This window comes from Oryzias latipes, chromosome 19 (genome assembly GCF_002234675.1).
Source record: "Oryzias latipes chromosome 19, ASM223467v1".
NCBI classification, from domain to species: domain Eukaryota; kingdom Metazoa; phylum Chordata; class Actinopteri; order Beloniformes; family Adrianichthyidae; genus Oryzias; species Oryzias latipes.
Genome location: NC_019877.2, coordinates 3681301 through 3697677, shown reverse-complemented (window position 1 = coordinate 3697677; position 16377 = coordinate 3681301). Strand labels below are relative to the sequence as shown.

The window sequence follows — 16377 nt, the reverse complement described above, 5'->3', positions numbered from 1 at the left end:
GAGAGTAAAACACACATCCCCCAAAAAAACAAAATCTGAACATTTATAGGCTGCATCTATCCACGTTTTTTTTTAGATATAAAGCACTTTAGATGCAACATTTGACTGCAAAAAAGTCGATTTTCTTTTAATAAATATGCATTTTTACATATTTTCATTGTCTTTCTTCAATCCCACCAAATGTATCCAAAACTGGTTTTATTTAACAGCTGAAAAGAAAGAAATAATTAAACTCCATTTCCGCATACAAGACTTAAAAACATCCACACATGCAGCTCGGATCAAGTCGAATGGTGACAGTCTTTGAAACCTTAAAGGCTCAGGTCTTGTCCAGTTCAGAAAACGTCACAGTGACTCGTGAACTCTGAAGCCGGCTTATCTGCAGCCTCAGCTGCATGATCTCCTCTCTCTGCTCCTCGACTCTTCTCTGCAAACCGTGAATTACCTACAGGAAGAAAAAGGTTTTAAATCACAATTTATAGGGACTAGGAATTAATAAATCACTATTAGGCGGAACAATGACGAAGCAGATATTTTTTTTATCCATCCTACATCGATATATTACATTTGGAAAGGTATTTAAAGCAGATTCATCCAAAAATACCATGTCTTTACTGCTGAAGAGTTCACTCTGAAGGAGTTGGGTGGCCGTGAGACGAACGCTGGGCTCTTTACTCGTCAGATTTTTGATATATTTTGACAGAACCGGCCACCTCTGATGGAACGAGTCAGGAACCTTCCCTTCCCTCAGGTCTCCTAGAGTCCGGACACGCTCCATCTCTGTTCCAAAAGGCTGGAAGAGCTCCAGAGCTATAACTCCAATACTGTACATATCTGACTGGAGGAGCAAATAAAGCACAGTCGTTAAGAAAAAAACAACAACAAACAAATCAAGAGTTGTTCAACTAACGAAAGACTTACTTTTGAATCATAATGAGATCCTTTTAGTTGCTCTGGGGAAGCGTACACAAATGTCCCAACTCCTGAAGTATGAATGGAATCTGCAAAACACACGAGATTTCACTTCAAAGTAAATATCGCCACCTAGTGGTCGTTTTCAGACACGTCATGTGCTGTGGGTTTACCACTGCCAGAAGAGTTGGATCTCTTATAGCCGTCCACTAAAATGTCTCTACAGGCCAAACCGAAGTCCCCGATTCGAACGTGGCAGTCTGGGCCTTGAAGAAAAATGTTCCTTGGCTTTAAGAATAAAAAAAATATAAATAAAAACAGAACAAGTCATTATTTATATGTAAAAAGTAAAACATAATTTGTATTAAATAAATTTTAAAAAAAAGGACAGATAAAGGAGGGAAATCCTGCTTGGTTACAGTTCAACATTGTACTGTAATTCACCATTTCAAATCTTCACAAAAAAAAAAAAACAAGTCCAGCATTATAGAATCAAAGATTTATGCAGATTTTCTACGCGGAACAATTTTGTACAACGAAGAGATTGATTGACAATAGCCAATCAGGACGCAGATTCCCTCAAAAACACTGAAACTGTGAAAGATGAACAGACAAATATCGAGGGACCACTGGATATTAATTCTTATTTAACAAAAAAAAAATGATGGATTTTAAATCAGTACTCTTAGGACAAAAGCAAAAACATGGATGATGATGATGACTGTACATCTGATCTGCCTTAGAAAAGCAAAGAAAAAATGCTGAATAGTCTTTTTTTTAAACAGCACACAGATCTGGAGATGTGAATGTGTTACAAAGAGAGTTATAATAGATAAACGGAGCAAAGGGAGCCAGATTTCATCTTCTGGTAAGAGGGATTTATTTATTTGAACCCTTTAGCTCCATTCTAGGAGTCTTCCATTAAAAACATTCATAAACCTAAATGTGTGCTGATCAGTAACTACGGTACCTTGAGGTCTCTGTGCATGATTCCTTTGGCGTGGATGTACTCCACTCCTTCAAGGACGTGCCTCAACAAGCTGAGTGTGTGTTCAGCATCAACACAGTCATAGTGACCTGAAAATACAGCACAATATTAATGTCATTGGAAAATATGAACATAAGCTTCATGAGTAAGTATCAGCTGATTGGGAGAAACCAGAACCTCTTGAAATGTCTTCTTCTTTGGACCAAGAGTTCCTCTCGGAAATCCAGTCCTTCAAGGAACGATCGCATAGCTGCATCTGAATATAAAGCATCAGGTGGAACTGCACCTGCGCAGAAACCTCAGATGAAGCCTTCCATCAGTCCTTTTGCACTCGGCGGGGGCTAAATTAGGAGAACCCACCTCTTTATTTGTCTTCCTTTGGCGTCTGTCCATCTGTTGTCGACACTCCTTATCCATGCAGGGGTTGTTGTTGAGTTCGGGGCTGTTCCTGTTGCTCGGCTCCTGCAGTGCTGAGCTGTCAAACCCCATGGCGGGACATTTGGAGCCGTTCACGGCCCTTCCCTGTCCCAGGAACACACAGGGGATGTAGTTCTCAGGGATGCGGCGCAGCGTCTTGGGACAGACGACGTGTCCCTCTTGGGTTGAGACCAGAGCCCCCGCCGGCTGCGTCTCTAAGGAGAGTCCTTCGGGATCGGCTAGAGGCTGACTGAGGCTTTGAAAGACTATGGAGGAGCTGGAGCTGCTGTGATCCTGGCTGTCGTCAGAGCTGTGAACAAGAACACATTTATTCCCACGCAGCACTAACGCAAACAGAGTCAACGGAAAATGTCAGCAATGATTAACTGACCTGTCCTGTTCTGCAGATTCGAGAGCAGGTAGACTGGAATCTGCAACAGAAATGTTGGACACGGGAAGCTTAAAGACCCACTTCAATAAAAAAAATTTGTTGGATTTAACATGTTCTTGTGGCATTTTTCTGATGATGGAGGACATATAGAAAAAGAAATTAAGGTCAAAATTACATTTGTGAGTATTTCTATATTGAAATTGTTGTGAGTTTGGAGTCAAATCAAGATCAGCGTAAAGAGAATCCAAAACCAGATTGTAAATTTAAAAAATTGAAAATAGTTTTAAACTGGAAAGTACGTTGTGTAAACTTTAGGAAAATTTGAATTTTCCTACTTAAAAAGGGGAAAATTAAAAAGTTAAACTTGAAGAAAATATTTTAAAAAAGGGGAAATTTGAAAAAAAAATATTTTAAACTCGAAGCAAATATTGATTTTATAAAAAGTACAATAAGAAATATAGAAATACATACATCTTTAAATATTGTAATTTGCTTTAAAAAAGGAAAAATTAATAAATATACTTTAAACTTGAAAGAAATAGTGAAATTAAAAAAGGACATTTAAAAAAAAATCTTATAAAGTAGAAGTAAATATGATTTTTTAAAAGAAATTTAAAAAACTTTTTTTTTAAACTTTCAGGTAAAACTGCATTACAAAAAAAACATTTTTAAAGATATACAGAGCCCCTATAAAGTGACGTAGAAGTAAAAAGAATAATGTGTACTGATTTCTCATGTGCACCAGGAACTAACTGGTGCAGACCTGATACTAGAACTATTTGTTTTACTTCTGTTTCTTTAGGAGCTCCATATGAAGCAAATATTGAATTTTATTTTAAAATAGGAACACTTGAAAAATAATATTGTATATAATATTGAAAATATATAAATTGAAAATAACTATTGAAAATTTGGAAAAAGAAAATTGTACATTTGAAACTTGAATTAAAAAACTATAAACCTAACATTTTTACCAAAGCAGAAATTAATGTGCGTTTCTTTTTTAATAACAGCTGCTACTTTGTATTTTCAAATAGAGTTTTTTTTCTTATTTCTCTTCTTTACTTTAATGTGGGTCTACCGGAGGATGACGGAATTAGGTAACAGAGGTTATGGTGATGTCATTTCCGTGCCTTCTGTTGGCGCCGCTCGTGTCATCCCTCCTCTGAATGTACTAGTTTATCAATCATTATCCATCAAAACTTTATTTGTAAAGCATTTTAACATCCACTAGAGATCCAAAGTGCTGCACAGGTAGGATAAGATACAATTACAAGTAAAAATAATAAAATATAACAGTAACAGTAAAATAAATGTTAATAAAAACACTAATAGAGCTGGCCTAATTGTCATCTATTCTGGTGTTAAAAGCCAATAAAAAAAGATGAGTTTTTAGCAAAGATTTAAAATCATTTAAGGACCTGGCAGATCTCACAGACACAGGGAGACAGTTCCAGAGTTTGGGGACAGCCACTGAAAAGGCTCTGTCACCCTTAGTCACAAGTCGAGTCCTGGGAACCACTAGGAGCATCTGATCTGCAGATCGCAAAGCTCTTCACTACTGTTCGATCGCATCGCCGCTTCAGCTCAGAAGCAAACACTCACCTGGAGCCGGCTGAACGTGCTCCATCCACGCCGTGTGGTAACCCACAACGTTTACGTGATGCAGGCTGGACAACACTTTCACCTCTCGCAGAACCTAAGACGGTGAAATGAGCTGTTATTGTGCGTCGCTGATGTGTCTCTGGAGCAGCTGAACAAATCCACAGCTCACCTTCATGCAGTCTTCCTTTGAGACTTTTTTGATGAGAATCTTCTTCACCGCGTAAAACTGTGCGTCTAGCTTATTTCTAACCTACACAAAAACAAATATACTGACATCCATTTGTTTCTCAACAAAATATAAATGCTCGGAGAAAAGTAAATACCTTAAAAACATTCCCGTAAGATCCTTTCCCAAGTCTGCAGATTTCTTCAAACTCGCTGAGGTACCTGGATGTCTGTCCTAGAAACAGTCCCTCCTTTGGTCTGCAGACGGCAGATGCATGTTATATAAAACCTTTTGATGTTTTCATAAATATGACATTAGGGTAACATTACCTTACAGAAGGATTATTTGTGTTTGAACTGAGAATTTGCTGGCCCTGCATGACAAAACAAACGTCACATGAACAAAATATGCCACAAAGCAGAAGCATTATGGATCCAAGGGGTCTGCAGATTCACAGAACTTCCATTTAAGATCTTTATAAGACATTTTAGTAGGCCTGCACAATATACCGCAAATTTATCGTTATCGCAATATCAAGCAGTGCAATATCCATAAAGTCAGCAAAAATCGCAATAAATGGTTACCTTAAATGTGCTAATACAATCCTATGGCAGCTTGAAGCATTTAACGAATCAAATAAATCCATTTATGCATTTGACCAATTGGATGGACCCTTTCCGAAGTTGACCAATCAGATGAGCCCTTTTATGTTAGATGTTTGCCTCCTATGTCAACAAGGGTCATTTGGAGTATCATTTTTTAAACTGATGCAATGAGATGGTAATGATGTTTTGGGTTGCTTACCTATTTGTTTATATACCGCAAATTATATCGTTATCGCAATATTGATCACTAATATCGCACATCGCAAGTTTTGCTCATATCGTGCAGCCCTACATTTTAGGAACATTTAAAATGTACAATGAAAGTGAAACGGCGGTTTCTTGCTCCACACATACAATTCAATCACCTTGATCCCCTTAGTGCCACTTTGATAGGCGAAGAGTGCAGTTTGCTTCGTTTGAATTTTGTAGTCGCCATCAGTAGTCGCCATTTTCAAGTCCTTTCTCTATAAATGGGCACTTTCCCATTTTCCCACACCGGTGACATGATCCAATCAGCTAGCTAAGGTTAAACGATTAACGACCTTATGACAGGACCTTAGGATATCATATATAAGGCCTTATTTTAGTTTCATTAAATTTGAGACATTTGAAAGGTCCTTATAGTTGATTCTTTCCGTCACTTAGGCTTAGATCTCGACAGCCGAGGAGTTACCTGCGGATACAGCGAGGAGCTGGCAGCGTTCAGCAGCTCAGCGAAGGCACGGTTGTGCTGGAGCCTGATGGTGCTGAACTCGTCGCTCACCGCCAACGGCGAGAGGAGGTTCATGGCGGCTAAACGCTGGCCAATGACTGCAAAACCGAAAGAAACAAATAAAAAAACAGGTCCATCTGGATCCAAATGTGGTCAGAGCGAAGAGCGCCCCACGTCTGGATGCGTTACCTTTGAACAGCATGCGGGAGCGCGCCGGGTTGCTCTCGTAGACGCAGCACAGGTGTTCCAGCAGGGAGCCCAGGAGGAGGTGGTTGGGGATGGCCGAGGCGAACTCCTGGATGGACGGGTAATGCCTTCCAGCCATCAGCAGCTCGCCGTTACAATCTGTGTCTGAGGCTGAGCACGTACACAAAACAAGAAGTCAATAAGCAGATGATAATACTGAAAAAAATCCCTTTTTTCCAGCAAACACAGCTTGAGGCTTACCTTCTTCTATAACTTTTGCTAAAAGTTCAATAATACTTTTATTTTCCAGGTCCATTTTTTGGCATAAAAAGCCCTCTGCTGCAGTACTACCCTCACGATGCCCCTCCACTTTAGGACATCAAATGAGCTCATCTTGTTGATGCACATGAGGGTGTGCACATTAGTCACTGTTATCTTCCGTGTCCAGTGGAGACCAGCCCCTCTGCACCTTCACCAGAACTTTGACGGATGTGCAAAAAACAAAACAAAAAAACAGGGAGTTTCTCGCTTTTCACTCTCATATCCGCAAAATTCAGGATGTTTCCAGAGTCGTGACTTCAGAACTTTAGGAGGAATTCTATTGCAAATGGCTGGCATGACTAAAAAAAGTTAAAAAGTTATCAAAAACATAACAAAGGAGCTGGAAGAATACCAAATATGACCAGAATCTGTGAAATAAGTCTCGAAGTTAAAAAAATAAATATGTTTATTTATACTTGATAATAAATCTATCTTTATTTAACAAAACTGATATCTATACGTCAGAGCCTTTGATTATCCTTTAAAGTAATTTTTATTTAAAGCAAAATTTGTTTTTTCTGTTTGTTTTCCGTGTAAAAAATTATTTCATTGACAAAAGTTCATCTTAGTCCAGTTTATCCCTAGTTAAGCGAAAACTGATTCATTCTGAAATGTATTTGGTTTTAAATAAAGGTTTGAAAGATTTTTATGCATTTAACTTTATAAGAATTTCACAAGTTGTGCACTGGACACCAAGAGAAGAACTGCATGAAAAGATATATCACATTTTTTTAATTCATTTTGATTGTTTATTTTAAGATTTAAAAAAACCCTCAATTGATTAGTTATATTTAAAAAAAAGGCCAAAAGAACACAAAAATAGAAGTTAAAAAGATGTTAAAATTATGAAGCAGGATTTGTGAGGTGACAGCAAAGTTTTCCTGCAACAATAAAGTTGACATGATGCGTTTAGGGTCCTGGTATTAACTGTTTTGAGGGTAGGTTATGTAAGTGTGTGTAAACAGACTCCAAATGAGCCTCCATAGGTACTTAGTCACAAATAAAGGAGTTGGAATAAAAAGTAAATGTTGAGGGTTCTTTTACCTCCAAGAAGTGAGAAACAAATAAAAAATGTATACATTTTTGAAAAACAAAATCTAATACTATAAAAAAAGAATCATTAAAATTATTATAATGATTTTTTAGACTAACGGCAAAAAAAAGAAAGGGTTACTTTAGAGGCGCAAAATTACTTAATCTATACAGTCACAATCTTTTCAACATATTTGATTTTAAATACAATCTTTTTACAGTTTCTTCACAATGTTTTTAATCAAGATTGTGCAAGTTTACCTCAAAACTCTTTAAAATAGATTGCAGTTAAATCACATCATATATATATTTAAAAGGTTACCATCACAAATTTATATCAGAACACAAAATAAAAATTATAAAATATTTATATAAAATAAATATGTCAATTTTATGGGCAGAACTGGTTGGAATTGCAAGAAACTAATATTTTGTTTAGCTATATTAATAAAATGTGCAGTCAATTCGTTTTTTTTCTTTTTTAAGTAACATTTTATTGTTGTTGCTTTACCATATGGATAGCTACCAATTGAATAAAAAAATATAAATCCTAAAATAAACACTTTTAAATACATTATTTTGAAATACATTCTTTCAAAATAAAAGTTTGAGATGCAATGGAGGAGGTTCCACCTTCAAAACAGAGTCAGAGAGCGTCCCAATAGGGCAAAAAAAAGCCAAATGTCAAAAAATAGTGTATCATTTTCTAGATAGCCGAAATGGAGTAAAAGAATTGCATTACACTGCTGGTAAAACGGCGAAATAAGAGACGGAGCAGCACAGTTTGTTTCCATTTCACTTCGTAAACTCCCAGCTATCTTTATCTTCTTCATTCTCTCGCGGGAATTGGCGAATCTCGTTCATGGTAAATGAGCTGAAGTAACAGCTGTTTGACACAAACGAATCGACATAAAACTTCATATAAGGAGAAACACTTACTATCAAACTGAACCTCTTCGTCCTCTTCGCTTGATAAACTTAACAGGCTACTTTCCACCTCCCGCCTCCTTAATGAACTGCGGTGAACCAACAGGTTGCGGCTGCTGCCAGAACATTCCTCCGAGCGACCGACTCCGTGGTTGGACGGCGAACCGAACATTTTTCGAATAAAATAACCGACTTGGCAGGATCGAAACAGTCTGTCCGTCAAACGTCGGACACTTACACATGTGCTACCCCATGGCTGCGACGCCTGTCATGCTACGAATAAAAAATCGTTTTAAATACAGTTCGAGGAAATTAGTAAAATGAAATTTGCACCAAATTACATCCAATGCTTCGACTCCAACGGTCGGCCATGTTTCGAGAAATGTAGGGACCGTCACACAGTGCCCAATTTTTAGGGGTTCACATATCAACGACACGCAAAAAAGAAAACCCCAACAGCCAAGATAAAAATAAAAATAAATAGACTTTAATTTGTTCGAATTTATTTATTTAACTTATTTTTTTGTAATCATCAGATACAAATACAGCTTGTTAATATTTTTACCAAAGTAATACAAATGAAGACGCGCCCTAATTCACTGACTTCCGCTGGCTTCGATGATGAAATGCTACATTTTTTAAAGAAAAGCCTAAAAATTTATTTGAAATCAATTAATTTTTTTATACTTTAGTCCGTTTTCACCTTGTAATTTTTAAAATTATTTTTATTTATGTTTATTTTTGTAGAAGCATGCGCATTCTCGCGCAAGAATATACCTCACGAACAACTTCTCAATCGCCGCGCGGGACTGCTTCATTTTTATGTTTACACGCCTAGAAGTTTAGACTGAATGAATGCAACGACAACAAAAAGTCACATTTGACCATGGCGTTTACTTAATAATCTGTATCACCTTTTAACAACAATAAAGTATCGATTTCATAAGAAAGGTACCCGTTTGAAGATGTCGGACTCTTGGTAAGCTAGCTACCTTCGTGCCTATATCTCTGTATTTGTATCATAAACATGTACAAGTTTGAATATGTGTGACGTAATCATTTCCATCTAAATACCTGCAGACTCCTGCACATAGCATCCACTTCCGATCATTTTCGTACATGCAAAGTAAAAACACATGCAAATGCCAAATCCACATTACAAGAAAGTACATATTATATACGAATAGGAGGGAATCTAATAATTGTTTAAATCTAACTGATAATTATTGTATTCTTTTACTTTTTGGATGTCTAAAATTATATTATTTTTATTTGTTTCCATTTTGCTATCTTTAAATTTGATAATAAATCCCCCTCTAAAGTAAAATGTCTCTTTTCCTACTAAATGTTGCTTTGTTCATACTATATTTCCATCTGCATTTTTAGCATTTACTGATGTTGTTTTCTTTTTAGCTGCTCTGAACCTGCTGGAGCCATCAAAGCCATAGACAAGCACTCAGTGCATCAGATCTGCTCGGGTCAGGTGGTGCTCAGTTTAGCCACAGCTGTCAAAGAGCTGGTGGAGAACAGCGTGGATGCAGGAGCCACAAATATTGGTAATCAAAGTTCCAATAAAAGCGTTGTCGTGATTTATTTGACAAAATAGCTTTGTATTTTTACAGTTTAGATGTTCTTAGGTGCAGCTTTATATCTGTTGCACCTTTAATGCAAAAAGAAAGTTGCTTTTTAGGCAAGGATCTGAGGGTCTGGAACCAAATTGGGGCTTTGAAGAAAAAGATGTTAACAATTTGATTTTTTTTTTAATTTGTGGTTAAGTTATTTCATTTAATAAAGTTTTGTCATTTCGATTTTTAAACATGTCAAATAGCCAAGCACAAAGATGGTAGAAATTAGATTAGATTTGCTTTTATTGTCATTGTCCATTGTACAATGAAATTGGTAAAGGGTTAGTCAGAGGGGTTTGTCATTAGACTATACATTTTTAAAAGTTGGATGTTGTGGTGTTTATATTTGATAGTAAAAAGAGAAAAAGGATCAAGGCGCACAAAGTCATAATGTTAGAAAAGTCCATGTTTGACCTGGCGTTCTTATATTTTTTATCCAAACAAATTTGCTGCATCAAGAAAATCTTATTTAATAATATGAATATTAAATACCAAATGTATTTGTATGGTGGTTTTCTTGGAACCCAAGCACAAAAAATCTAATTTTCATTGCTGTACTAAAATCTAAAAAAAAAATTTTATGGATAAAAGAAAAAACAGCAGTAAAATATACACTTGTGAAATAGGCCAAAGAAGTCAAGTTTTCAAGTCGGAAAAGGTGGATTTATAAAACACAGGGTGCGTTTTATTTTGAAAGGAACTTGAATTTCTGCTGTCAAAAGTAAAATAAGTTAAAATTGTTATATAAAGAAAATTTTTAAACTCATTTATTGCAAAGCTTTAAAATGCTACATGACATTAAAAAAATATTTTAATGATCATAAAAACATAAAGTGTTTTTCTTTTTCTTTTTCTAAGCAGTGAAATGTAGCTCTCGCTGGTCAGTAAGAAGCTGGCCCAAATGGCTTTTTTAGGGTTAAAGGTTACAGAACCCAGCTATAAGTAGAGTTAGAACAAAGTAGTGGGATCTGATTCAGTTTGTTTAGTTCTAAAGCTAATTTCCTTTCTTTTTTTGTGTGCTTCAGACATCAAGCTACGGGATTGTGGAGTTGAACAAATTGAAGTGTCCGATAACGGCAAAGGAGTGAAGGAAGCTAACTTTGAAGGGCTGAGTGAGTCAGGTTTTTTTTTAATATTGCTTATGTGTGTATTTATGTACAGTCAAATTAGATTCAAACATCCGATCTTCTTGTTCCCCAGCGTTGAAGCATCACACATCAAAGCTGAGGGATTTCTCCGACTTGATCCACGTGGAAACGTTTGGCTTCAGGGGGGAAGCCCTCAGCTCTTTGTGTGCGCTGAGGTAAGCCTGGCACTGCAGATCCAAACAACGGGAGGTTTTTTGTTCACTCGTCTGCTAAACCTCTTCCTCTTGCAGCGACCTCAGTGTGATCACCTGCCACGAGTCCAGCCAGGTTGGCACCAAGCTGGTGTTCGACCACAAAGGCCAGCTTGTGCAGAAGTCTCCTCATCCTCGGCAGCAGGGCACCACGGTCGCCCTGCAGCAGCTCTTCCACACTCTGCCTGTTCGACACAAGGAGTTCCAGCGCAACATCAAGAAAGTCAGTTGGTTAAAAATGTCTGCAGTAGTTCATTAGAATTTCATCTCTGAGTTGTGAGCGGTAACTCCGGCCCCCCTTCCCATTACCCATAGATCAAGCTCTCTAACGGTGTGTCCAAATTCGAGGGCTGCATCCTTCAATGGCCGCTGCCTTCCCCGGGCGGCATTGTTAATGGCAGTGAATTTGGACAAATCTAGCCTTTAGATATTTCCAGCCGTTACATCGGCGAATGTCCTGTCGCCTAGCAACCATGACTCCCAAACAGAGAGCAGTGGTGAACCAGGCATGGAGCTCAAAATTTTTTATCTTGGAGGTGTAATTATAAAAAAAAGGTGTCAATATTTCCAACTCTGGGTCCCGCTTCATTTTTGACAGAACATTTCTTGGTTCGGCCGCAATGCATCATGGGATATGAACAGCATAGAAGTATCAATCCTTGAAATCTGGAAATAGAAGGCCGTATTCGTTGGCCGCATTTGAGGGAGTCGCTGAATTTGGACAGCAGCCTACAAATGCAGCCCAGGAAGAACGCTGCCCTCCAATTTGGACACACCCTTTATCTGCTCACCTGCTACCTTACAGCCCCAGCCTCACATTAGCGGTGCAGCAAAAATGGCGAGCAATATCGGAGCTATCCAGTCGTACAGTTTAGATTCCAGATTCCAGCTCAGACGAGGAAAACAAAGACGTTCAAGGATCTATTTGTGGATGCATCAGAATGGAGCAGAGCAGGGAGCTTGTTGCCCGTCCAGCATAACAAAAAAGATATAGTTAAAACGGTATTTTATTGTCTGCTCCTGGTTCACAACGATAGTCAGATTTTTAGCTTATGTCATCAGAAAAATGCCACAAGAGCATGTTAAAAAACCTCCTTTCAGATGTATGTAGAAGTTGCCAGTTAAGTCTAATTAATCTTGCTGCCATCGTGGGCTCAGTTTTTCCTCACTCCTATCGCGATCACACATGTGTAAACTTCTTTTGCACTTTAGATGCTTGAGTTTTTAGTTTTAATATCCGTTATTCCTGATTTTGTAAAGAGAAAAAGTTCATTTTGATGTTAAAATTGTTATCTTAATGTCGGATTCTTTGCTTTTCAGGAGTATGCTAAGATGATCCATGTCCTGCAGGCGTACTGCATCATCTCTGCAGGTGTGCGCCTCACTTGTTCCAATCAAAGTGGGCGGGGAAAACGCGTCACGGTCCTCAGCACCAGCGGGAGCCAAAGTATGCGGGAAAACATCGGCGCCATATTTGGACCAAAGCAGGTTGAAGAACTGTTGTCTTGATTTGTGTTATTTAAAAAAAAAAAAGAGTTTTTCTTAATTGCATTTCACTTTTTGGTGTCCTGCAGCTCCAGAGTCTTCTTCCTTTTCAACAAACGTCTCCTTCAGAAAACGTCCTTGAAGAGTACGGGCTGAAGGAGGCAGAGCTCCCTGAGCAGCTCTTCAGGTGAGCGCCGCCGTCTTTGTTTACCTCGACAGTAGGTCTGATGCATTCGCTTACGCCCGAAGCCTTTCTGCAGCATCGCCGGCTTCATTTCTCGCAGTGACCACGGCGTTGGAAGGAGCGCCACAGACAGGCAGTTCTTTTTCATCAACAACCGCCCATGTGACCCCCTGAAAGTAAGGCCAGATGCTTCCAAACGAAAGGTTTTCTTTACTTCCTTTTGACTTTGGTTCTTCTAATCTTCCAGATCACTAAAGTTGTGAATGAAGTTTATCACTCGTATAACCGACATCAGTATCCATTTGTTGCCTTAAACATCGCTGTTGCCTCAGGTAAGGAGATTTCCTGGGATGGAATGAACGTTTATTTCAGATTTTTGTTGGTTTTTTTACTTGGATGTTGTGTGTTTACAGAGTGTGTGGATGTGAATGTAACTCCAGACAAACGCCAGATCTTTCTTCAGGAGGAGAAAGTCTTGCTGGCGACTCTTAAGACTTCTCTAATCAACATGTATGAAGCTGGAGTCAACAAGATCAGTCTGAATCTGCCTTTTCCCAGTAAGGCTCCATCTTAGCGCGCGTCTGTTAGGCCCTCTGGAATATTTAATTGAGATGTTTGTCTTGTTTAGAGTCCACGTCTTCTACATCCGGACAAGTCTGTTCGTCTGAGAACAGAGAGTCCGTGGAACCATCGAGTCCCTTCCCGGGGTCGTCCATGAACCTGGCTGCTCTCAAAGCCGCCTTTTCCAGCAGCAGCAGTTTTGAGAAAAGGTCCAGCAAGGATCCTGACAGCGGTCCGACCCAGAAAACCCTGCGCTGTTTCTTCAAGGACGCTGGAAAACCCGCTTCCGGTCCGATTCGGAGGCCTCCTTCAAAGAATCGAACGGAGAAGCTAGAAGCGGTGGGAAGCCAGGTCTTAGAAGATCGTCGACCCGGAAGGATGTCCTGCACTGATGCAGATTCTGACGGGGACAGTTCCTGTGACTTTATAGCAAATTTTCCGAGTTCTGAGAATAAAGCAGCTGAAGATAGCAGCGCTGTGACAGAGTTTGTATCTTGTCCTGGAGAACCAGATGAACAGATGGGAGCCTGTTCATCAAATCAAGACAGACCAGTGAGTCCAGAGGCTAAAAAAGCCAGGAGAGAGGAACCAGACTTCGCAGCAGAACGGAAATCGGACAGTTTTTTAAGCTCCACTGAAGAGTCGTCTGCCACAGCGGATACACCGGTGTGTCTGCAGAAAACGACGGCGCCTCTGCAGTTTTCTTTACAAGAGCTTATGGGAAATCTGAAGCTGCTGCAGGAGCAGCGGAGGAAAAGCGACGGGCTGCAGTACCGGCGCTTCAGAGCCAAAATCAACCCTGGAGAGAACCAAAGTGCAGAGGAGGAACTCAGAAAGGAGATCAGGTGGGATTTCTGAGTGGGAATCATTGCAACCAGAAAATGTGTGTATTTAAAAGGTCTTTTTTTTTTTTTTAAAGCAAAGATATGTTCAAAGAAATGAAGATCATCGGCCAGTTCAACCTGGGCTTCATCATCACCAAGCTGAATTCTGACATCTTCATTATCGACCAGCACGCCACAGACGAGAAGTACAACTTTGAGATGCTGCAGCAGCACACTCTGCTGCAAGGCCAGAAGCTCATCGCGTAGGAATCTAAGCCTGAATATGACGTGAGGTGTTCTGAGAAAAAAACGCCATCTCTAATTTCTTTCTTTATTTGAAGCCCTCAGAAGCTTCACCTCACCGCCATCAGCGAGAACGTGCTCATGGAGAACATCGAGGTTTTCCGGAAGAACGGCTTTGAGTTTCTCATCGACGAGGACGGTGCGTTCACGTGAAGTGGAGCATTTCTGTTTGCCGCCACAAATCTCTTATCGTTCCGCTGTGACGACAGCTCAGGTCATGGAGAGGGTGAGGCTGGTGTCGCTGCCGACCAGTAAAAACTGGACGTTTGGTCCCGCTGACATCGAGGAGCTGATCTTCATGCTGAGCGACAGCCCGGGAGTCATGTGCCGCCCGTCCAGGGTCAGGCAGATGTTTGCTTCCAGAGCCTGTCGCAAGTCTGTAAGTCTGTGTTTGCATTTTAGTGTGAGCATCGTCATACCTGTGGTATGTTTGTGCATTGATTGATTTTTATCATTCCTGTGTTCATTCTGTCCCAAAGACCAGATTGTTTTTCGCATCTTCTTTCTTACTGTGCCTTTGAGCAAACATTTCACCACTGCCACATACTCAAAAAAATCACCAAAATTTGCACCTTGTAACCGGTGAAAATCGATGTTATTAACGACCCCCATTAAAAAAAAAAAGATGACATCACAGAAACCTTCAAAAAAAAAAGAACGGGGCCAAAAATCTGTTATGGGACTCAAATGAAATATTTCAAAATTTAAAAAAAAGGAAGTTTTGAAATTATTATGGGATGGACACAACCATTTTGTGGCAAAAGGTAAAATTAGGAGATTATCACATTTTCCATCATCACTGTGTTCAAGAGATCTTTATGAAATTTCTCTCACCTTCTACTAATGTGAACTCTCCCTCTGGGAGAGTTTTGATCTGTCGTCTCCTAACTCCTCGAGCATCACCGGGAAGCTACTCTGGAAAAAAGTTGATAGCAAAGTTTGTAGATTTTTTTTTGCCAGAATGTTGTAAAAATGAATTGATGGCTCAAGCTGAACAAAACAATGTAACACACAATATGAACAAATCAGGAATGTGGGTGTGGTTGACAAAAAATCTCAGTTGTCAAGTAAATTGAAACTACTTCAAAATGTCACATAGACCTTTTGGGTTGACCAAAAAATGAAATGGTTGCTATGGAGATAAAACCAGCAGAAATTTACTCCTTGCAAAAAGAGGGAATTTTTTATGAACTGAGTGTGGGCCATACAACGCTGCACACAGCTTTAATTTTGTTTTATTTTTCCTTCTTCTTGGTGTCCAGGTTATGATTGGCACCGCTCTCAGTGTGAGCGAGATGAAGAAACTGGTGGTTCACATGGGGGAGATCGAGCATCCGTGGAACTGTCCACATGGCCGTCCAACCATGAGACACCTCGCCAACCTGGACATCATCTCACAGGACTGATGCTGTAAAAGACAACCCGTTTTAGGGAATTTCGTCTCGCACCGGCTCACCGGAATGCGGCTCAACCCAAGTTTATGTGTTTAAAACGCTAACCTACTTGTTGTGTCTTTTTATAATTTTGTATTTTGTGCAAATCTTTGTTAAAAATCTATTTTTTAATTTTCTTTTTGAATAAATATAGTATATAAAAATGTGCAAAAATTGTATTTTTACACTACAATATGCAAACTGTATCAATGCTGATCAGAAAAAATGAACTAGTAAACGTTTCATAGCACTTTGAAAACATTTAATGTTTTTGGTTTGTTTTCAGAGTAATTAAAAAACAAAAACTACATTCATATTACACCTAAACATATTTAAAGAAAGATACAGTACAAACCAAAAG

General features: G+C 39.0%; 2 protein-coding genes across 4 annotated transcripts; one reads left to right on the top strand and one right to left on the bottom strand.

The window, feature by feature from the left end:
* Positions 1 to 180: 180 nt before the first annotated feature.
* LOC101174538 (eukaryotic translation initiation factor 2-alpha kinase 1) lies at positions 181 to 8654 on the bottom strand. 2 transcript variants are annotated; one of them, XM_011487891.3, is made up of 16 exons: positions 8275 to 8388; positions 6244 to 6462; positions 5986 to 6153; positions 5758 to 5894; positions 4809 to 4852; positions 4637 to 4736; positions 4483 to 4563; positions 4314 to 4407; positions 2709 to 2748; positions 2261 to 2627; positions 2078 to 2186; positions 1883 to 1989; positions 1086 to 1200; positions 922 to 1001; positions 605 to 838; positions 181 to 445 (listed from the first exon to the last, which is right to left on the bottom strand). In XM_011487891.3, exons 2-16 carry the CDS (start codon positions 6296 to 6298, stop codon positions 320 to 322), a joined length of 1857 nt encoding a protein of 618 aa, XP_011486193.1. In that variant the 5' UTR covers positions 6299 to 6462; positions 8275 to 8388; the 3' UTR covers positions 181 to 319. The 2 variants fall into 2 exon arrangements, with proteins under 2 accessions (XP_011486193.1, XP_004080203.1); XM_004080155.4 differs by lacking the exon at positions 6244 to 6462 and having other exon boundaries at positions 8275 to 8654.
* A 199-nt stretch (positions 8655 to 8853) lies between these two features.
* On the top strand, positions 8854 to 16250 carry pms2 (PMS1 homolog 2, mismatch repair system component). Of its 2 annotated transcripts, none has more exons than XR_002292455.2 (15): positions 8854 to 9241; positions 9676 to 9818; positions 10913 to 10999; positions 11088 to 11190; positions 11266 to 11449; positions 12547 to 12714; positions 12801 to 12898; positions 12972 to 13071; positions 13143 to 13227; positions 13309 to 13452; positions 13524 to 14301; positions 14376 to 14543; positions 14622 to 14722; positions 14798 to 14962; positions 15846 to 16250. XR_002292455.2 is itself a non-coding variant. In XM_004080215.4 (15 exons), the coding sequence occupies exons 1-15, from the start codon at positions 9228 to 9230 to the stop codon at positions 15987 to 15989; spliced, it is 2487 nt and encodes an 828-aa protein (XP_004080263.1). In that variant the 5' UTR covers positions 8854 to 9227; the 3' UTR covers positions 15990 to 16248. The 2 variants fall into 2 exon arrangements, 1 of the variants encoding a protein (XP_004080263.1); XM_004080215.4 differs by having other exon boundaries at positions 14793 to 14962; positions 15846 to 16248.
* Positions 16251 to 16377: the final 127 nt, after the last annotated feature.